The sequence below is a fragment of the Drosophila grimshawi genome, unplaced genomic scaffold, assembly GCF_018153295.1.
Source record: "Drosophila grimshawi isolate 15287-2541.00 unplaced genomic scaffold, ASM1815329v1 contig_44, whole genome shotgun sequence".
Taxonomy (NCBI): Eukaryota; Metazoa; Arthropoda; class Insecta; order Diptera; family Drosophilidae; genus Drosophila; species Drosophila grimshawi.
The window spans coordinates 23,221,800-23,245,134 of record NW_025063240.1 but is presented as its reverse complement, the minus strand read 5'-3'; the positions used below and the strand labels follow the sequence as shown (position 1 = coordinate 23,245,134).

The 23,335-nt window shown below is 44.8% G+C and overlaps 3 protein-coding genes across 3 annotated transcripts; 1 reads left to right on the top strand and 2 right to left on the bottom strand.

Moving 5' to 3' along the window:
• Nucleotides 1-518: 518 nt before the first annotated feature.
• On the top strand, nt 519-4,367 carry LOC6558462 (DDB1- and CUL4-associated factor 8). Its single transcript, XM_001983157.2, has 6 exons — nt 519-854; nt 908-1,568; nt 1,860-2,666; nt 2,908-3,050; nt 3,437-3,680; nt 3,769-4,367. Exons 1-6 carry the CDS (start codon nt 700-702, stop codon nt 4,129-4,131), a joined length of 2,373 nt encoding a protein of 790 aa, XP_001983193.1. The 5' UTR covers nt 519-699; the 3' UTR covers nt 4,132-4,367.
• On the bottom strand, nt 4,368-18,184 carry LOC6557880 (dynein axonemal heavy chain 12). The gene is made up of 9 exons (XM_032735900.1): nt 16,073-18,184; nt 15,838-16,018; nt 12,541-15,210; nt 12,171-12,485; nt 11,812-12,054; nt 10,668-11,744; nt 6,393-10,164; nt 5,786-6,105; nt 4,368-5,639 (listed from the first exon to the last, which is right to left on the bottom strand). The coding sequence occupies exons 1-9, from the start codon at nt 18,130-18,132 to the stop codon at nt 4,410-4,412; spliced, it is 11,868 nt and encodes a 3,955-aa protein (XP_032591791.1). The 5' UTR covers nt 18,133-18,184; the 3' UTR covers nt 4,368-4,409.
• Nucleotides 18,185-18,995: 811 nt separating this feature from the next.
• LOC6558874 (ankyrin-3) lies at nt 18,996-22,975 on the bottom strand. The gene is made up of 5 exons (XM_032740096.1): nt 22,012-22,975; nt 21,589-21,876; nt 21,134-21,466; nt 20,965-21,068; nt 18,996-20,537 (listed from the first exon to the last, which is right to left on the bottom strand). Exons 1-5 carry the CDS (start codon nt 22,538-22,540, stop codon nt 19,686-19,688), a joined length of 2,106 nt encoding a protein of 701 aa, XP_032595987.1. The 5' UTR covers nt 22,541-22,975; the 3' UTR covers nt 18,996-19,685.
• Nucleotides 22,976-23,335: the final 360 nt, after the last annotated feature.

Sequence of the window (23,335 nt, the reverse complement as noted above, 5' to 3'; positions counted from 1 at the left end):
TCTCAAGCCAAGGTGAGCTATGTTGAGTTACCGCACTTAACAGCTGTTAAGTTTTGCCTGTCTGATAGCAGTGGACTGCGGGAGTTGAAATCTTTGAAATAAAATAAATATTTAATAATGCAACACATTCTATAATTGATAATTGCAACTATGCAAATCAAATATATATAAGCACGAACAACTGTCATCAAGAAATCGTATAGAGATATACAATACACAATTTATTATTAAATTCTAATTCAGTACACCTGAAGTCGAAGCAAATCGAAACAATTTCAAGTATAATAAAACTTGGCGCGATATTGTCAGAGTTATCGACGTCGATCGTCGATCGTCGATCGTGTGTGTTTCGTTAACGCAACAGTGGCCAATGGAGTGACCATGTCCACGTCCCATGTCATCTGCTTTTCCCATATACATTTAAGACTTGGCGCGCTTTTTCAATAGACTTGTCGATGCCGATCGATTGCTGAGCGTGTGTGTGTATCGTGTATCGTTAACGCAGCCCTGGCCAATGGTAATTGGTTCGCCTCACTTGCTTTTGCCATTACTATCTGCTAAACATAAACAATCGACTGAAATATATCTGCTGCGTACACACACACATCGAGAGAGATTGAGGAAAAGTCGTAAGGTGCTTTTAAAAAGAGAAAAAGCAAACAAGTTAAAATCGAAAATTCGCAACTGTTCATTGCGATAATGGACACAGTGGATGAGGAGTGTCTGCCAGAAGCGGCAACAGCCTGCAAGCGACTCAAGCGCACCAACTCCAAAGAAATGGGTTCCGGCGGCGAATCAGCAGCTGCTGAAGCCAAAACCAAATCCAAATCGAATGGGGAATCAATTTTAGTTGGGTGAGTAAAAAGCTATGAAAAACAATAATCAAATGCAAATCATCGATTTTTAGCAAGGAGGCAAATGCTGCCATAAATAGCCTCAACAACAACAACAGCAACAGCAACAAAAATTGCAACAAAGAAGAATTGGAAATTAAAAACGCAGCTGACGAAAAAGTCGAGGTGGAGGAAATTGAATCTCCTCCTGCAATGCACCCATTGGCAGTTGCTGTTGATGATGATCAGCCATCGACTAGCAATGCCATCAATGATGAGGAATCCAGCTCGAACCCCTTTCTCGATATTTCACCAGTGGCAACTGCTTTATTAAGCGCCGAAGATAATGTGGATGATGGGATTGGTGAGCTGGCTGGAAATGCTGATGTAGGTCTTGATGTGGATGCCAATTTTCGTATATTTAATACGCCTCGCACTCGCTCCTATCGTAACACATTGCTTAGCCTCTTCTCGAGCAGCAGCAGCAACGATGCCAGCGAGCATCAATCGGAAGGCAACAGTGATGCCAATAATACCACCATCGAAGATGATGACGATGTGGATGATGACGATGTGGATGATGACGAAGTGGAGTTTTTTGCTCCGGAGAACGAGGAGCCGGATGAGCAGGATGCATCGCGTTCGCCGGCAGCTCGCTCGGATGGCAGCAGCTCCCATTCCAGTAATGTGGCTTGGAATCGCGACTATTTCTCGAGCAATGCGGAAACCGAATCCGTAAGTTGATCCGCATTATTTTTTAAATGTGCACTTAAAATTACAAAAATTATAATTGTAATTATTACTGCTATGATTTTTTCCTCTAGTTTTTTAAAAGAAAATATTTATTTTTTTGAAAAGAATTCTAGAAGAGCAAACTTTAATTTATAGGCCTAATACTAATCAACATTTGAAAAAATTGCAAAACTAATGCTTTGTTTTTTCATTCGTAACAAAAAATGTATTACTTTTTTCGCAAGTGTATTATAAATCTATTATTATTATAATAAATAAATTTCACGCACACAGGACTTCTACAATGAGACGGAGGCAAATCCGCAAGATGATAAAATACTGAAGGATTCGGTGAATAATGTGTTGAACAAATCCAAACCGTCCTACAACTGGAACTTTGTCCAGGAGCTGATGCAACGGGAACAGAATGTATTCAATAGGATTGGATGGCGTGGCGGACACACCTCAGCACTGAGCTTCGGCCAGGGTTATTATGCATCCCGACAGGTCGTGGAGCGCATGAAGCTGATGATCTCGTTGAGCCGCCATCGTTGCTGTGTCAACTGTTTGAGTTTCAATCGTTGCGGCGATTTGATTTGCTCCGGCTCAGATGATCTGCGGATCATTGTGTGGGACTGGGCGAATGGCAAGCCGAGGCACAGCTTTAAATCTGGCCATAATCTCAATATATTCCAAACGAAATTCATCGATAGCGCCGGCTGTCTGGACGTGATCTCCTCTAGTCGTGACGGTCAGGTGCGACGTGCCGTCATTCCACCCTCAGGCAGCAGCAGCATTAAACCCACCCATTTGTATAGTCATCGGGAGGCGGTGCACAAGCTGGTCGTGGTGCCACACAGCCGCCACGAGGTGATCAGCGCTGGCGAGGATGCGGCAGTCAAGCACTTCGATCTGCGCTCCAATCAGTGTACAACAATGCTGCGCTGCGTCTCCAGCGTGGCCAATCGCCGTGTCCGCCTCTTCAGCATCGCCCATCATCCGTTTGCGCCGGAGTTCTGCGTCAGTGGCTCCGACGACAAACTGCGCGTCTACGACAAACGCAAGCCCAACCAGCCAGTGCACCAAATGTCGCCAAAAGACGTAAGCTACATCATATTATTATAATTATATGTATATATATATAGTTTATATATAAAAATACCCTTTTTTGATACATTTCGAGAAATTCACGTTTTGTTTTTTTTTTTTATAAAAATTACAATTTCAACTGCTTTATTTTGATTCAAATTCCGATATTTACAACGTTATGCAATTCTGAATTAAAACTTGAAAACTTCTGTAGCATATTTAGTGTATATAGCTAATGTTTCTTCCATTTCAGGCCAAGGTCTCACAGATCACCTGTGCGGTTTACAATTACAGCGGCAGCGAGATTCTCGCCTCGTACAGCGATGCTGCAATTTATCTCTATGACAGCCGCAACTATAAGGATGGCGAATTTCTCCACTCCTACGAGGGACACATGTAAGTCTGCCTATATGTGTATATAAAATTATTCGTTTGGAATAATAGTACTGCTGCAAATGATCAATACACTAATATCTTATTTGCACATCTAAAATGAGTTTATTATCACATAGACTGATTTTAAATAAACCTGTTAACTGTACGTATAGCTATATACAATATATAATAAATTGGGGGACTGTAAAGAGGTCTTGGACATAAATTTCTCTATTAATAAGCCAAAACTTGGGTGGACCCTTTGTACCACCAATATGTTCCGGTTGTTTTGAGTGAGATTTTGAAATTTTCATGATTTCTGAACTATTTGTTAAATATTTTCCAAAATATATATTAGCATTTAATCATTCATTGTGCTGCGGTGTCTTGCTCTTAATTATCTACAGCAATAGCCGCACCATCAAGGGTGTCAACTTCTTTGGTCCGCACTCGGAGTACATTGTGAGCGGCAGTGATGATGGCAACATATTCTTCTGGGATAAGAACACCGAGGCTGTGATGAATTTCATGAAGGGCGATCATTCCGGCGTTGTCAACTGCCTCGAACAGCATCCAACGATGCCAGTGCTGGCCACCTCTGGCCTCGATCATAACGTCAAGATATGGACGCCGAGCAGCAAGCCAGAAACCGTAAGTAAATATACATATAAACTATATATATATAAATATATATATATATATATAAATATACATGTATATGTACATATACGACTCCTAGGAGGTGCCCTGCTCGGATGCGTTGGAGAAGACGTTGCAGCGTAATTTTAGACGCAACATTTTGATGGATGGCGGCGACTTTGATATTAATCAAATACATTATTTCATACGTCAGTTGATTGAGCCACGACGCGGTGCCGCCGCTCCACGGGAGCGTCTCAGCAGTAGCAGCAGCATCAGCACCAGTAGCAACAGCACCAGTAGCATCAGTAGCAGCACCACCACCAGTGGCAACAACAGCATCAATCCTAATCCGGGTCCAGCTGCTGCTTCCAACCATGATCAGCAACAGCGGCAGCGTCGTCGTCGTGCGAGCAGCTCCGATGATGGCAATGCCGATCCTATTGGCTGTCGCTCCCAATAAGAAGAATTATATCCATGCAACCATATTGATCCAAAGTCAAATTTACACACATACATTGAGATATATATTTTAGTCTTCATTTTTATTTTTATTTTTTGTAGTTTGCGAGCTCCTCCCTACAACTAAACTTTGATTAATTAGAAAGCGTTTCAAATGCTGTGAAAAAAATAATTTAAAATTTAAGCGAGCTCATATTCTAATTTGAACAATATTTAATAAAACATTGAAGAACGGCATATCATTTATATTATATTTAAGATTTAAGTTTAAGATATAGTTTAATCATTGGTCTGGCAAATCAAAGCCACGCTCCTCTTTACCCAATGCGAGGCTTTGGCTTGGGTATTGAGAAGTAGTGGCACCACATAGTTCGTGGAGTGTCCCGTTGTGGACAAGGTGCCCTTACGCTCTCCGGTCTTGTACAGTGGACAGCGATAGCGTGTACCCTCCATCAGCTCCAGCAGTGTGATGGGCCGGAAGTAAATTACGGGCATAACATACATAAGTATCTTGGGCAACTGCTCGACGAGCATGTTTTGCTCCCAATGCCAGCGGGCGCCCTCGAGGAACAGCCCATTGCAGTAGACACCGTCATCCGGTGGCGTTGTCTTCGTCTCTACCTTGAGCACATCATAGTCAAAAGTCAACGTATCAATGGGTATCTTAAACTTCCGTGCATAATTCTGCATGGCTCCCGTGAGAAAGGCCTGTGTGAAAAAGAAGCCGGAGAGCCAAAACGTGGGCGGTTTGCCTACCCGATGCCACTGATGAAGCCAATTGAGGCGCTTGTACAGATCCTGCACGTAGGAGCCGAGTGGCTTCAGGCACGGATAGGATTTGCCCATCCATTTGACAGGAATCCGATTGAATCTCATGGCAGTCATCACGTTCTCCAGATCCGGCGTCATCACAATGATGCCCTTGATGCCCATAGCCAGATCACGACAGGAGCCACGGATCTCCTTTTGCAACTTGAGGAAACGTTCCATTTCCTGGACCACAACCGTATTCATCGATTCATTGTATTCTACGGGATATTTATCGGCAGCTGCCTCGATATCCATATCCGGCGGCATTTCAGTCTCAATCTGTTTGATGGTGTCTAACACCATCTGGTCAGCACTGACTCCTCCACTGGCCTGACCCGCTGCCTCGCTGCCCAGCAGCAGGATCATCGAATCCAGCAGTGTCTTCGTCGTCTGTAAGTCCCGTGTAATGCCGGAATTTGCATGCAAACCGTATACCTCGGGCGGAGCCAATGAGGGCATGCTCTCGTCTAGATACCGTATAATCTCTCGATGCTCCGTCTTCCGGGGTAGTATATATCGATCGTCGAAGGCGAAGCGGTAGCGACTATCGGCCACCACTTGCGGATTGCAGAAATCAGCGAGAATCGTGATTATCGCACGCCTGTCCCAGTTATCCGTAACACGTCCGCCGTAATTGCACTCACTGGTCAGATACGAGATCGCATCGTACGGCACGTGCTCGTACTGATTGAGCAGCATCTAAAGGTGAGATATAAATTTATTTAAATATGTATTTATTATTTCTAATAATATGCTTATATTATTACTTAGTTAGAAGTTCACATTTCAGACTTAATATTTCAGTATATATACATATATATCGAGTCAAGTTGCAATTTACTTACGCTCAGCTGCAGCACAGAGATTTGCAGATCGGACTCATTGAAACCGTAGGCAATGTTCCAGCCCAACGGACCGTATTTCCTCCGCTCCTGGACGACGGCATGGAAAAAGCAGATGCCGAACAGGAGACGGGTGAAGGCGCGATCCTGCTTGGCACAGCCCATGTAGAACTCGGGCTCATTGATGGGCTCAGAGTTGTAGGAGCGCATCAGATTCTCCCTTAGCCCCGTCGGCGGTTCGTTCGTCATTTTCACCCCGTTCTGCAGAATCGTAACGGGAAACTGGGGCGTCGGATAAGCCGTAAGCCAAATCCGGAAGTTAGCTGAAAGGAAAAAGAGTGACATTTTTAGTTATTTATTTTGTAAATGTGTAATTATTATTTGTAATGCTTATATTACATGAGACTGACTTTAATTGACATTAAATAAATAAATATAAGTGGAACTATTACATTTGATATGAAATTTCTGGGTCAGCTTATTATTTCAATCTTTGCTCTTCTATAAAATAAATCATGGATGTCCTGATGAGCACTTTTTTTTGTCTAAAATAACCGATATATATTTCACTTTAAGAGAGAGAAACTTGTATTATTTTTGATTAACTCACCCTGCGTGTTGAAGGTGTCCATATTCTCCCAGAGGAACTCCAAGGTGGACATCCAGCTAGCCGCCAAGTGACAATTCTGTAGACAAACCCAGTAGCCCATTTCCTGGGCATTCTTGATCAGAGCCGTAGCAATCGGGCCCTGGCCCTGACCAAGGGATATGCTCTGGAAGGTCTCCTCCTGGCCCATTTTTTCGGCAAATGCCAGCAGCGAACCCAGCGGATCAGCACCCGGTGACAAAATGAAGACGAGCGGAGTCAGAGCCGTTGAATCCGCATACGATTTGGATATATCAAATTCCGGAGGGGAGACAAATTGTTCGCCAATTGTACGCGAAATAAATTTGCGCACACCCAAAAAAACAGAATCCGGCCGTAAAGCTTTCAGCACGATGATCTTCTCAAAGGCCGTGGTCTTGTCGTGCCAGGGTGGCGGCAATGGTTGATCCTCCGGCGCGGCATGATCATAGATGGCCTGCCAGGCGGGCAAATTATCGCAGAAAGACTTTACAATACCCTGCAGCTCCTTGAGCTCCTCCAGGCGCAGCACATTCAGCCAAACGATATCGGTTATCCAACTGGGATTGGGATTGGGTGGTATATTCGCTGAATCTTTGGCATTGGTCAGCAGATGCGATAGATGACGCATCTCCACCTGCCCAGTGCCGAGCATAATGCGTGCCGTCAAGATGAAGGAAAAGAGCAGCTTATCCTTCTCGAAAATGGAGCGACAGACATTGTTGTAAAGATTCTTGGTGAAGCCATCGACGAGGAATTTGATGCGACGTGGCAAATCCTTGGACTTGTTGGCCGTCTCAATGGAGTACATGTACAGATTGATGTACCAATTCAGCGAGAACTGGTACATCGGATCGATGTTTGGTAGGTCGGTGATGGAATAGTAGAGAATGGAGGAATGAATGGCAACCGGTTTGTAATTGAGACGAAATGCTTCGATTTTGGCCGAGGTCTCCTTGGCTGCATCCTGTTTCTCCGTTATGTCCTTGGATAGGGTCTTCGAATCTGCCAATATCAAGATGGCTGCCTCATTCTCGAGGATGTCACCCTCACTGGAGGTGAGTGTCTTAAGGATCATATTTTCGGCATCACGTAAAGCACCCTTATTGGCCGCCGCCTCCGTGGTGAGCATGATGCGCAGCTCCTGCAAATCCGGTCGCTCCTTGGCCACCACAATGCTCAGCAGCTGATCCATCAAAGCGTTCTGGGTGAGAGCGAAATTAATCACAGTCACCTTATTGAAGGTCTCCGGCAGAAAGTGTGGATTGCGGAGATTACACGTCATGTAGAGACGGAAGTGAGGTGAAACCGGGACAACATTCTCTCCCAGACTGATTTGCTTGATACCGCCCTGCATGAAGGTCTGGCGCATCAGTATCGGATCCAGTGGCACCTCCAGCTCCTCCTGCACATTCTCAATGATCACTGGTGCACCGTATTCCAGAGCATCCGCAATGATCTTCATGTAGTTACTTTGATTGAACTTGACACAATTCAAGCGATTCTTTCGCTCCATATTCTTCAGCCAATTGTTGGCCTGACCCTGCGGATCAATGAACAAACTATACCGGCTGGAGTTGGCAGAGATGATGGCATTCTCGCTGGAGAACTCATCGTTGGGCAGCCCATCCAGCTGCCAGTTCTGAATGGTCACCTCCAAGCCGAGCACAACCGTAATCGAATACTTTTTGGAGCAAGGTATTTCCAGATCGATGCACTTCTTGAACCAGTCTTGGACACAGTTCGCACGATACTGGAGATTGACCGCGGACAGGTAGGCAATGATGCCGCACGAGATGAGCACATCGCCGGGCAGATGATCGTACAACTCCTGCAGATCATCGGCTGCCTTATTCCAGCGTGACTTCTCCCCACCCAAGCCACCAATTAGAGCCTCGGCCCGGAGCAATTTGTTCCGACAATTCTCGGCATGCTGCTCCGTCTTCTTCATCTCCTCATTGGCCTTCTCCAGCTCGATGTTGAGCAGCGCCACCTTCTCCTCCAGCGCCGCAGCCATGGCTCGCTTCTCGGCCAGAAATGCCATGGTGTCGGAGTATTCCTTCTCGGCGGCGGCAAGTTTGGCCTTTTTGGGCGCCACAACTTTGGCGACCTCATCGTACATGTCCATCGCAATAATCCATTGGCAGAGACCCTTGGCGGCACTGGACGCCTTGGCCACGACCTTCGGATCAAAATCTTTGTTGGGTATGAACTCCTTGCGTATCCGTTTCATCACCTCGACGGGTATGTTGTCTTTGTCGAACTCCTTGAGGGCGGGCAGGAAATTCATGTCACCCAATATCCGTTTGCTGGGACCCCAGAAATCATTGACCATCTTCCCCGTGGCCGGATCGGGTATACGCTCCGCCGGCACACCCTTCATCACACACACCCCCGCCATGACCAGTTTGATCACCGGTGGGGGATTTTTCATCGATTTGACCAGTGTTATATCAGCCGGTTTGAGCGTATTCAGCGCGGCCAGTGCATCCTCCAGCACGGGTATAGCCTTGGCCAAATCCTTCTCGCACTCACTTTTCAGCACCTGAGCAGCCTCCGCTTGCACGGAGGCCACCTCCTCATCCTGTTTCACCTGCTCGGCAGCAGCACTGGCCGCCAACGTTTCCGTATTGATCTCGAGCATCATTTTCCGGGATGCCTCCGCCAAGGCAACCAGTTTCGGTTGCAACGCATTCAAATCCCGTTGCATGATGGAAATGGCTTCAGCTGCCACAGCCAAAGTGTCCAAGCCGCCAATGTAACGCATCTTAGCGAGCATTGTCTCCTCCTGTTTGCGAGCAATCAAAGTTTGAAAGGAGCGAATCAGTTCAATGAAGGAGGCATTGGTCTGGTAGATGTGACGCCCCGACATCTGGCAGAAAGAGCGGGTGGCTCTGGCGGCTGTCACATGGAAATACTGGCAGGTGTCCATGATGGCCAGCTTAATCTGGTCGGAGGGCACATTCACATCGATCAGCGACATCTTCGCTATCATCTGCAGTGCCTCCTCCGGCCAGCTGTCGTACCAATCAATGGTGCAACAATTCACCAGGGAGGGATACAATCTCACCCGGGTTCTCAGTGCATCCCCAATGGGTGAGAAACTCAGTACGATGTGCAGCTTCTGCTTGCAGCGATTCACAAAGAACGAGAAGACTTGCAGTGCGGAGACATCAATATTCCGATTGCCACCTTGGGCAGCGAGACGCACAAGCTCCAGCACCTCCTGCTTTTCATCGATGGGAAATATGTTGGGCACTTCGCCCTGATTCAACAGACAATCGATGTCCTGGAGGAAGAGCTCCATTTTGATTTGGTTCTCGGTGAGGAGGAATGTGGTGTGCTTATTCATTCCACCTGCCTCTTTCAATATGAGCTTAATGTCATCGTGCCACTCATTGGCGCCATAATTTTTTGTGATCTCCGGCTGAAAGAAGGATGTCTGCACCATGTTCGTAGCCAGCTTTGTCAACGATTGCCTTCCTGATCCGCCCAATCCGATGAGTAGTGCACTTGCCCCCTGTATGGAAATGATGCGGCAGATGCGATTCAAGTGTTGCATGGCAAATGTGAAGAGGGTGATGTCCATCTTGGAGCGACGCGTCGAGTTGTAATCCTCCAGGCTGGTCATGGCCAGATTGTGAAATATCTCCAAGCTGGGCACCTCCTCGTAGCGTCTCTCATCCGGCTCACTATCCTCATCAAAGTACATGCCAAAGAATATCCCATTGGCAGCCTCCATCGTAAACACATCGTCCTGTTAACAATTATTTGTCATTTACAATAAACTTGTATAAAAAATAAGAAATATTTATAAGATTTTTTGGGGGTAAGTGGAGAATACCCTTGGAACAACCCAATCAAATGACAATTGAGTTCTTATGATAGAAATAGAGTACTAAGAATTAATTACATAATAATAATATTGTAATCATTGTGGAGTACTCGAAAAGATTCATGCAAGGATTAATTACAGCGGTCAACAAGAATTGGGAAGAAGTAGCGGGTAGGTTGGTCTCGAGAGGGCAGAGAAAATTTTATTTCACCATTTAGTAGTTTAACATTTAAAAGGTTTAGTTTATGAAGCAGAAGACATTGATTAAAAGAATCAAAGGTAATACTGAAGTATAAGCAAGGGAGTTAAATTCAAAATGGTTAATTGCGACATATTTTATTAGACATATTTTTTTTTAAGTTTTCAGAAAGCCAAAATATACTTTTTAAATATTAAGGGGAGGAATGTAAAAATCACCTACTCACCACGCAGTACTTTTCGAAAACACTCTCCACCCGATCCTTGAAGTTAGCCTTGAGGCACTCGTTCAACTTCTCGAACATCCACTTGCGATCGATGTCATCCACGAGGCGATCATAGAAGACCCGCATAGCCTCGTGATACCAAACCCGGACGAGTATCTTCTTATCATTGACGGACTCCTTCCGCACCAGGGTGCAACCAGTAACAACCCGTGAAATATCGCGCAGATTGAAGATGTAATGTGATTTCGCTGGCGTCGCTCGTATCTCGGACTGGACACTTTTGTAAATGTTTTGGGTGGCGCTCACAATCTGATTGGTGACCACAAACACATCCTGCCCATGTCCGGAACGTCGAAAGCCACACAGGGCGACATTGAGAAAAATGCGGAACATGGTGTCATCACTGAAAGTGTTGATGGAGAAGACATTAAAATGATTGAGGAATCTTGCATAGACATCCTGACGACTGCCGCCGGGCAGACCACAAGCGGTGATGATGAGTACATCCTTGATCCAGATCTTGGAGCTGTCGCGCAGATCATAAACGTGGCCATAGTCAAAGAATTGCCGGAGTAGCTCTAACGGTGGCTGAGCTCCGTAGACCTCCTTCACCGGCATATTCATATCGTCCACGAAGAGGACGCTCTGCATCCCCTTCGGCGGACCATAGATGCCCCGTTTCAGTTTGAGCAGCTTGGCAATGAGCTGCTCCTGCGTCTGATTGGCCGTTATCATCACGGTAAAGGTAATGAAACCAGTTTCGTACAAGTCTGGATTGAGTTTGTTCATCAAATAGTTCTGGATGTAGACACTCTTGCCGGTGCCCGTCGGTCCGACGAGCAGCATGCGTTTCTTGTGCTGCACATGCATCTTGAGCAGGTGGATATAGCGAGCGGTGTCCACGGTGGACACAATTACGCCCGTCTTCGTCTCCTCGACGTCCATGCGCTTGGCGAGATCGGGCCAATAGCGCCAGGTGCCCCGTTGCTTGAAGATGAACACATAATCCACGATCAGACCCTCGGTGGGTGGTGTCACCTCCATTTTGCCTAGTGCAGCGGGCTCATTCTCATAGAGCTGTGGAGCAGGGAAATTAAAATCAGGAGCAGGAGGGGTTTCCCTAGAGACAAGTTCCTTTTCTCACCTTTCTCAGCTGTACATCGAATTTCTCGCGGGACTCCGTGTTGAGTATTCCGCCCACGCCCCACACCAGGGCGTAGAGCAGAGCTGCTTGTATGTAGCCCTGGACGTACTTGTCGTAATCCTCAGGATTCTCCTCAATCGCCTCGTCCATCAGCATGTCAATCAAATCGAAAGTGGTTTGCATTGTGTTAAACTCGCCCGGTCTGATAAACTGACTACAGAAACGACGCACAAATGTCAGGCACTAAAAAGGGAACAATAATGATTAGGATATTAACTATGCCAGTTAACAGGAATCTCATATTTATCACATATAAACTCGGAAAAAATCAAATCGACTTTTTCTCATAGTGTACTCACCGGGAGCAGGAGCCACTGGAGCATGGCCAGCATGTACTTGACGTTTTCCTCGTCGGCCCATCGGCTGTCAGCCTTCTTGAGCCAGGTGTTGGCAAAAGCGCGCCAGCCGAGAGTGGCGGGCTCCATATAGATCATACCACAGCGCGAGACAGTAGCAGGAGATGCCTGGGCCAGATCCATGACCTCGAAGATCATGGACATTTCATTGGACATGGTGATGACCTCGCCACTGGTCAGACACAGTTTCTTGTTGTCGTCGAGGACAGTGTTCATGTTCTCAATCCAAACAGCGTCAACGGGACCATCAAAGACGACCTAAGGAAGAGGAGGATATCTAGAGTATAGAGATTTGGAATTTAATTCGGCTTACCCATTTCCTGTCTGGTGTTGGGGTCATGGCAAAGTCACGAAAGATCTTGGCCACCAGACCATCCGTCCACTCGTAGGAGATGGGATCGAAGGAACCATACAACTGATTCATAGTTATAGACTTGGGATTCATGATGCCCATGAGGACATGCTGGAAGTAGTTGCTCTTCCCCGGCGCCTTAGTCTTTAGTGCCGAGAGGACCTTGGCCAGCACCTTCAATGTCACGGATTTGCCGGCGAGTGGTTCACCCACCAACATGAAACCATGGCGCACAATGATCATCTCAAATGTTTGAATCACTTTGGTGAGGAAACTGGGAGTCGGTTCGAGGATCTCATCTTGGCAGACACGCTTGAACTCCAGCTCCATGAGGGAGTAGTCAATTTGGGGCAACTTGATGCCCGGAAAGATGTCCGAGATGATGCCCTCAAACAGGGGCACATCGAACGACAGAAATTTGGGCAGATTCACATCGATCAAGCTACGTAGGAGTAGAATATCCTCCACCTCCTGCGGATACTGTTTCTTGATGTTGCCACAAGCGGAGAGCACCGTTTTCACGGCACGCATCCCGTAATCATAATGATTCTGGCTGGACAACTGCTCGGAGCAGAGGCGATAGGTGGTCACGATTTTCACGGCCAATTTGCGGGCATCCACAAAACCATAGGAATAGAGGGAGATCTCCCCGATCATAGCATAATCGGGCACCATCATGGCCACCGAACGGAACAGGACTTTCAGATTGTCGGGCAGCTCGGAGCGACCCGCATAGCCGGGATTCATGGTGATGCAGACATAGCAGGCGGGATTAAGGATCAGCTCGGTGCCCTCGAAAATAAACTTGGTCACATTGGCGCGCACCGCCTGAATGATGAGCAGTATCTGCTGGGCAACCACCGAGAGTACCTCCAATTCAATCCGATTGAACTCATCGAAACAGGCCCAGGCACCACATGAAGCAAGTCCCTTAAAGAACTTGCCCATGGCTTTGTAATCCAGACCATCCGAGCAATTAAACACTTTACATTGGACAGCCAAAGCCTTGGCCAGATCCTTGGTGGTCTCCGTTTTGCCCGTGCCAGCGGGTCCCTCGGGAGCACCATTCAAGTGCAGCTGATATGCCCCTACCAGGGTGCGATAGCAGCGATCCGTGAGCGGAGTGATCACAAGACGATCCGAGTTACCCAGATACTCGTTGGCATAGGGCACCGTTGCATTGATGATCCGCACCAGCATTGTGGCATCCTCCCAATAATAGCGCATCTGGGCCAACCACTGGAAATCATATTCACTGCTGATCTTCAAGCGGATCAACTCCTCTGTGACATCCTTGGCATGCACATCGATGACAATCAGGGATTTGATCGTGATGCGATTGAGATTACTAATAACGGGGGATCGCACCAGATTCACAATGTCATTCAGCTCCTTGGACAACTCCTGAAAGAAGTGATTCATTACTGTCTGATTGCCACCGTAGCTTCGACGCAGACAGCTGTGCATCCGCGAGGCCCAGAAGACCTGCGAGATGGCCAGGACAACCATCTGGGGCCACTCCACAACCCACTCGTGCCTCCTTACAGTCGGATAATGATTGTAGGATAATTCGCACTCATTGCGCACTGCCTTCAACATTTCATCCTCAACACCAATCAACCACTTCTCCACGCTGCCACCGGCTGCCGCCGTCGAGATCTGTTCGATGAATACAATGTGCTCCTTGTCGCTGCTAAGCATGGCCAGGACATTTTTGGCCGAATCGAATTCCAGTATATTGATGCCTTCGAAACATTTGCTGAGATGCGGTTGGACACGCAGTGGATCCTTCGTCTCGGAGAGTATCTCCAGCATTTCATCGTTGGCCAGAAAGAAGAAGCGTGGAAAGTACAATCGCTTCTTCTCCAGATAGTTGCTCACGCCCGTCGAGATGTCCTCGAGCAGCTCGTTGGCCTTCTGCAGGGACTCAAGCAAACCTGAAACTGGCGCCGTTTCCATGACCAGAGGCTGACGGAGCACCAAACCCATATTCCGAGTATAAGTCTGCTCCACAATCGTAAAAAGTCGTCCCTCCTCGGGCATCTGGGCCACAATATCCTTGGAGGAGAAGATGGGCAGCAGGTACAGATAATTCACTTGCACCTTGCCCCATTGATCCAGGGTCTCGTTGACCCGCATGATCTTTTCGTACCAGGCGCGCACCTCCTCCTCGCACGGCTTCATGAAGGCGGAGCCACGCATGGTGAGCGTTTTAAGGATGTGATCGTCGAGTAGCGCCTGAATTTCGTCCAGACTTGAGAGTATCGTGACGCCCGTCTCCTTGTATGGGCCAGTGGGGAATACCTTGTTCTCCCACTCCTTGATCATGATCTGTAAATTGTTCCACAGCTGCAGCTCCTTATTCGCACTAATGCTGATTATCTCGAACTGATCGAGCACATGATCCAGCCCAGAATTAAGAATCTTACGGAGCGTTGTTCCCGCATGCGGCGTTATATCAAATCCGGCTATCTCCGACATCTCCTTCCAGTGGCGCTTGCGCAGCGCCGGATTGCATAAAGTGTTCACTATGAATACGCCGATGGTGAAGTCCTTGATGGACTTTATCATGGTGGCGCAAAGTCGCAACGGAACCGGATGCTTTGCGGGATCCGGATCTTCAGTTTGCCCCTGAAAATAAGCAATAGTAAGTAATGCTAATGGAATCCTATACTCAGAAGAAAAATCGCCCTTAAATAAAAATCCCTTTAAAAGCTAGAAAGCTTTTCTTGATTTTAGAAATAATTTATAAAAGTTAAAGAAGATTTTTCTTAAGATTAAAAAGGCTTGCCCAAACGTAGATTTGTCCTATTTTTTAAATATTTAATTATTAAAGGCATTAATGCAAGGCCTTGATTTTTAGAAAAAAATCCTTTTTCAAATTCATTTACTGGCCCGACTTTTATATAAAAGTTTAGCTGTTGTCCCTATAAAATCGTAAGTTATTTCAAATTAAATATATCAATGCTTATAAACTATGTACAATGTTTGTATATGTCAAGTTTAAATATTATATATTTATTTGAAGATTACAATTAAAATCCCATATTAATTATAAGATTTCACATATACAAACATTCAAATCAAAAGTGACAAAAAAGTTATTATAAGAATTCTTTTTTGTAAAAACATAGAAAACAACACCCTGAAAAACAATTTTAGAAACATACTCTCCGAATAATAAGGTGAGTTTTACCCTTGGCGATTTTCCAAATTTCAGTGCGATTATTTTGAGTAAATGTATAAATTCTCATTCACCTTAAATTTGCAAACGGGATTCTCGACCATATCCTGTTTGATCTTGATGCGATAGTATTTCTGATTCTTCTGGAACTCCCTGAGATAGTCCTCCGTTGTGGTCTCCACAAACTTCGGCTCCAGATACTCAAACGGACCATCCGTCCAGACGCTCAAGTAACGCTTCCACTCAATGCAGCACCTATAAAATCCGGCGGATTAGTAAGAATTTCACTTACGCCGGAGTTTTACTTACTTCATCAGCTCGGCAAAGGGGTAGACAAAGGATTTGATGACCTCCAATGTGGAATATTCGGTTTGGTTGACTTTGAACAGTTTCTCCTCCTTGTTGATCCATGCCACATAATCATCGGCCGTCTTCAACTGATCTATAAAGTTCTGGAGTATTATGTAGGATTCGCGAAACTTTTCCGGTCGACTCATATCATCGATGACGGCCAATTTCGGTAACATTCCTTCGATGTCGGCGTTTAGCTTCTTGACGACCTCCTGCAGATGCTCCTCGAAGAGGAACTTGTAGTGCTCCTGCTGGGACGCATTATAATCGCAGATCTCGTTGATGTCCTTGATCCAATTGATCGTCTTGATGGTCAGGTCGAAATGATACTTGGACATCTGGGTGAGCTCCACAATATTCGTGCCCACCTGCAGACAATACTGGATGCGATCCGTGAGCTCCGCCAGCTTTTGCATCTTCACATAGATCATATAATCGGCGCTCTCGAGCAATTCCTCCGTTGATTTAGGTATGAGCAGAGCACGATCCTTGATCTTCTCGAACTCATCACAGATCTCCTCCTCGGCCTTGATGTGCTCCCTAATAATGATGGCCGTAATATTCGCTATCAAATTTTCTGCCAAACTGCGCAGTCCCTGAATGAGCGGCTCATTATCAATTACGGCCATCTCAAAGTAATCCGTAGCGGGTTCACTACGGAGCATATTGATGAACTCATAGTATTTCTCGATGCGGCCAAAGTACTCCTCGAACTCGTGCGGCTCCTGCAGAAACCTATTCAGCGCCTTGCGCTCCTCATCTGAATAGAGACCAATGTACTTATTGCGATAGCCCATAATGTAATCCGTCAATTGGGTATAGGTGTGCCCGATGATCTCTTGAATCTTCCTGATCACATCCTTCACATAGTTCTCATTCATTTCGATCTTCAGATAATCGCTAATCTGGGCAAAGTTGGACAAGGTGTCTACCTGCGGCTGCAGTGCCTCCATCCGACAACCGACCATTGAGATTTCCGTCACAATTTCACCAAAGATGGACAAGATATTCGTAAGACTTGGTCGCATATCCAGCCCATCCTCAAAATCATCCCAGCCGAGGGACATGCGGAAAACGGGCATAGTTCTGGGAGTGCTGCAGACGCGAAACAGTTCCTCAAAGGTACGCATCTTCAGGTTGTTCACCTCCCGATTCATCAGACCCTCCAGCCCACTCCAAGCCCGCCTCCACACATTGGCGGGCATTACTCGCTTCCGCAGCATACGTCGGAGCACGCAAACCAACCGAGTGTACCACGTCCAGCGGAGAAAAGTGTTCACCTTGTCCAACTGATTCTGAATGTACTTGCGATAGAACTTGTAGGAGAGTGCCTCCCTCCCACACAATCCCAGCTGCTGCTGCTGAGCACCCATGGCGCCCACATAACGGAAAATGCACGCGAATTCAGGTAAATCCAGCACGGAGATGCTGAGTATGATCCGCATCGGAGGCTGCACAATGAGCAGCTTCTGAGCAATTTTGCGTCGATTCTCCAGATACGCTTTATAGTTGGGCGAACGCCCCGGCAAACTTGAATGGAAATCGGCATGAGGCAGATCGAACTTTGAGGGATCCTCGTCGGAGAATTCGGGATGGGTGAGTATGTTCTTCATGCTGTAGATCTTCATCAGTCTATCGTATTCGCCGTGCACTTCCGTCATATACGCCTCAACCAACTCTGGATATTTGTTCTTCAAACGCTCTGATGCAAAACTGAGTATCTTCGACTCCGTTTTGTGCAGCATTCGGGGCACAATTATTTTGCGCACTTCGCGCCTCAAGTTGTCCACGTAGTGCTCCTGGGGCAGTGGTCGCATCTCCGGCTCCGGTGCCCAGGGTCGCTTCGCTATTATCACCTTTATGTCCGCCGCCCGCTGCTTGAGGAAATTGTAATGCCGTCGCTCGTGGACATCGGATATCCGGAATGTGAGCAACGGATTCTTCATATACGGCTCATTGTCGTACTTGGTGATGTCCGAGGGAGGACGATGCATCCGCTCCAGCTTTTTGCTAAACATGTTGCTGCCGACTCCTGCTCATTTATTAATATGTAAATTTCAAAGACACTTTTCACTTGAGGGCGGCAATGTCCGGCTTTTTTTTATCGTTACTAAGGCAACTTAAAAAAATATTTGTTTTAATTTGTTCTATAGAAACTGTCAGTAACTTGTGTGTGTTTGTGTGAGTGTGTATTTGAATTAATTTATTTACTTACGATCAAAATATATGTAAATTGCAGCCGATTGTGGTTGCGCGAGAAACAACTCTCTAAGAAAAAGGCTAGTTGGCTCTGGCAGTGTGTGCATCTTCCCCAGCAGCAAACTAGCGAATGACTCAGTTGTTACTGATAGCATTCTGTATGCACACAAAATAATTGATTACCTAGTAATGATTTTGTACTCTGAGTTGTAACCTGGAGGTTCTAAGTCAAGCAAAAATATTAAAGTTTTTAAAGTTATAAATAGTAATAAATAATAGTAATGGGCTGAAAAATATTTCTAAAAACTAGATATGGTAGAAATAAGTGTCACATATTGTTCACATAGGTTCACCAAATTTTAGCTTAATTCTATAAAAATCGATGTCCTAGACCTCTGCAAAGTTGAACAAAACTGGAAATTTTACAATGGATTAACGTTAGAATTAATCTTAATAAATTCACACCATAAATTCTCAATCTTCATTTTACTTTAACGATTCTGTAGACCAAATCAGTAACGAACGTATGGTAGTCTACACTTATCCGTTATTATAAGATATAGGTTCCGATCCGTGATTTTTTAGTATATTATATTGTTCCAACTGTGAAAAGCAAAATTTTCCCATTATTTTAATTATTTCTACAATTTGAATTCCCCTCTTAACAGATTGGAAATGATTGTTCAGATTAACAACAACTTTAGTTTTTCTTTTTTTTTCTTCAAGCAACAATAATTACAATAATAACTTTATATATGTGTATAGGTATGTATAATATTTGTTGAATCGCCTTCAAATATACAATTTATATATATATTCTAAAAAAGAGAACCCCGAATTGTTCATCAAAAAACAGCCTTAAGTTTATGCAGATGTCGATTAGATGTGTGTGTGTAATTTGAAGGCTTTTGTTTATGTTTTAGTTATGAGGACATAAGAATAGCTCTTTTTGGGGGGTAGGATCGTGGGGCATTCTTCTTAGAATTTTACAATTGAATAGTTTTCACAATACACAATACAATTATTAGTAATGAGCGTTTTGAACAATAGATTCGTAAAAAAGAAATTGCACATGTTTTGATATATTGATGAATTTTTTTTTCTTGTTAAGGTACGTTTAAGCGTTTTCATATCTTAATCATTAGATAATTAATTAATGCATGGATATTTGTTGTAAATACTTACATATGGGTGATAACGATATTTTATATATATCTATATATAGATTTGCGTTTAACAATTGCAATAATGATTGATTCTAGTTGTAGTTTTGTTTCGCTAGACATTGGTCATTAAAAAGTTAACAGTGACGACATTCTTTATATCTATATGTATACTATAACTGTGTGTATTAATTATGCCCTCACACTTGTTATCTCTCGAATTGCAGGACATATTCCTTGAGCGGACCCGGCAGATTCAAGCGATTCACATTCTGCGCCAGCTTTCGATTCATGGCCTCGTAGATGGCTCGCCGGGCCAATTGTTTGAGGGATCTGGGGCGACGATAGAGTGTCGAGATGAGGGCAATCAATTGTTCCGTTTTCTTACTGGGCACTTGAGCTACGTAGAAATTATGCAGCGACTTGAGGCAATTGAAGAGCGGCTCGTGCTCCATCGTCAGATAGAAGAGATGAATGATTCGTGTGTATGTCAATTGTGGATCGTTGAGTATGAATTCCTTTGTGGTTATCAGTACGATATAATAGAAGAGCAGATATCGTGAACTAATCCGAAACGAATTCCGAAACGTATTATCGCCCAAGGCAGCTGCGCCAGCACCACCCGCAGCAGGAGGTCCACCACCTGCTCCTGCTCCAAGTGCCTCGCCATAGCTGGCAATTTCACTCGAGAAGATGGCAATGCCAGGCGTTAGTTTGCTGCTCAGCACAATATTGGGATCGGCACCGTATTGGATGAGCGTCAGAGTCAACTCATAGATACATTCCATGTCCTGGCAAGTACGCACATGCGGCACCATATCCATGACGGCCTGCAGTATGTGCTGATATGTCTTGTTGCAGTCCAGACCATGCTGCAGCAGCAGCAGCAATATGTTCTTAATAAAGTCAAAGTTTGTGCGTTTCTGGGCATCACAGTTAACCGTCAGATTCTCGCTGACCGTAAAGACGAGCACATGCAACGGCTTCAGGTTCGCTCGATACGAACAATTCAAATTGGCGCCATGCTGAAGCAGTATCCGTATACAGTTCATATAGCAGACCTAAAATATGATCAATGATTAGCAATTGTATATATATTTGAGGAACACTTTTCTTAAATCAAAAGCATATCTCACTTTAATATAACCGTCATAATGTTAATTACTGCATGTGACACCATTTATCGCTAAATATGTTAAGCAACATTTATATTTGCTCATATGCACAGCTCTAAATATTGCCGTCTTCATGTTAATTACTCGATGTTTCATTTGCATGTGTGACCATATATCTATACTGTACTCATTAGCATAGTTCATTTACACGTAACCAGCATAATGTTAAGTGATCAATGTTGTAATCGATAATAAGAATGAGCAAGCTGATCGAGCGATAACAAACATCGCTACGAAATGACATTACTTTTGAAACGCGCCAAATAAATGCAAATAAAAAGAGATTATTGCTACAATATTGGCAGAGACTTACTTTCATTGAATGTGTGAAGTGATGCAGATGATCCTTGTTAATCAGCGGCACCAATAGCACCATTATAGGCACTGAACCATCACGACCCACAATATTCGGATCACCTGTATATGAGCAAAAAAGCACAAGTTTTAATACATTTTTATTTATTCATTTATAGACTACTCACCATCCTCGCGTATGAGCATATTGAGCAGCTCATAGCAGACTTCCCAATCGCGCAGATGACGAAACACGCATGCCATGGCACTATTGCCCGCCTGATTGATGGATGGCTTGGCGCCGTTTTGCAGCAGGAACCGGACCAAGTGCAGAACATCCCATTTGCTCCACTTGTCGTAGCCATAACGGGCCTCCTCCAAAGCATAACGCACAATCAATGCATGCAGCGGCGTATTCCCCAGGGAATCCGGTGCATTTATCAGCTCCTTGCAGCCCCGATCGAGCAGGATGCGCAACGTGGCCTGCGTATCCTCAGCCGATTTGCGAGCAGCCAGAATGACTGGAGAAAAGAAGAGCAGATTGTTAATAGAAAATCACATTTAAAGTGTGTATTCATTTATTCATATTCAACGTTCAAATAAATAAAAAATAAAGCAATAATTCCAATTATCAATCCCTTACCAACATGCAGCAGGGTCATCTGTTGGGTGCAGGTGCGCACTGTGGTTATCGCTCCATGTTGAATTAGCATCTCCAGAAAGCGTCCATCGTGCAGCACGGCATGATGTATGGGATAATATTCGTCCATGATGAGATTTATCTCCTCGGAACGTGTCACAACCAGCTGCTGAACACAGTTCCAAGCACCCCGTTCACATGCTAAGTGAAGCAGCGGTTTCTTGGCCCGAAACGGTATCCAAGGCTCCTCCATCTTCTGGGTCATCATGCTCAGCACATTATACTGATCGCCTGGAAGGAGAATATAATACAATAATAATGTAAATATACAAATAAGTAAATACATATAAAAGTATAAGCATATAAATATAAATATGCAATATAACTATAAATATAATATATATATATATAACATATTCCGATTACCATCGATGGCATAGCACAGGGCGTTCTGTAGCTTTGTATTTAGTCTCTCGCTGACATCGTCCACTTGGTGACTCTGCCACTTGCCACTCTCCTCACAGTTGTGCGAATGTGAGCCTGGAAAGCACATTCGTGTGTCGGCATCAATGCGTGCTCCATGTCGGAGCAAGAGCTCCACACACTCCTCGTAGCCACGCAGCGTGGCAATGTGCAGGGGCAGGGAGCAGGGCGATCGATTGACATCAGGCCGATGGCGATGCAGCAGCCATTTGGTGAGATCGATGTGATTGAGGCCAACGCTACGCTGCAATATATTGTAGCCACAATCATCGTGAATGACGAGAATGTTCTCATTCTTGGGTATCTGTATCAGTAGACTCTCCAAGGTTTGCAGCGAGACTTTGGGATTTGCACGCAGTATTTCGAAGAGCGTCTGAATTTTCTCCTCCGTTGCCTTGGACACTTTGTGGCCATCGCGATGGGAGAGCAGCGCCGAACCCGATCTAAACACTTGACTAACAGATCCGCCCATCTTAGCACCTGATCCTACTCCTCTTCCTCCAAAGATGAATTGTAGCTATTTGATAAGACGTCTTCTTAATGGTTGGAGCAGCTAATAGTGGCAATTTGTGAGTGCATCTGCATCTTTGCGAGATGAAATCTCGCTTTTTGCCTTCTCTTCTGCCTGCCCCACAACACAATAAATTGTAAACAATGTTTTGGGCAGCAGCCAGCAACAGTAAAAATCAATACGGATGCGAGTTTTTCACACATTCAGCACACAATTCAGCACTTGGCATTAGACGCACTCTGCATTCGATTTTTCGATTTTCATTTTGACATCCTGCTTGTTCTTTTTATACATATAAATCAGTGCACAAATGCATTTCTAAAGCATTTATAACACCAAAAAACTTTTCTACGCTGTAAAACAAGATGCCAAACGGCCTATCAGCTGTGCACGTCTATCGACTATCGATAGCAATTAATTGAAGCTGCATAAATATTCGCCAGCCCTGGTCGATTGCGTATTGTTGTTGATATAATTTAAATATATATATTTTGCAGCCTATTAACAGTAATTAACAAATAAATTGATTAATTAATAATTAACAATTACAATGAATTTGTATTCAACATTTTAAAGACATTCCTCGAAATCAGTGCAAAAATTGATCTCATCATCATTCAAATTGAAACCGTCTATCGACTATCAATAGCAATTCATTTAAGCCACATAAATATTGGCCATCCCTGCTCACTTGAGCATTGTTGTGTATTTATTATGGGCGCCGGGCGGCGTCAATGATATAACTAATAGATTTAA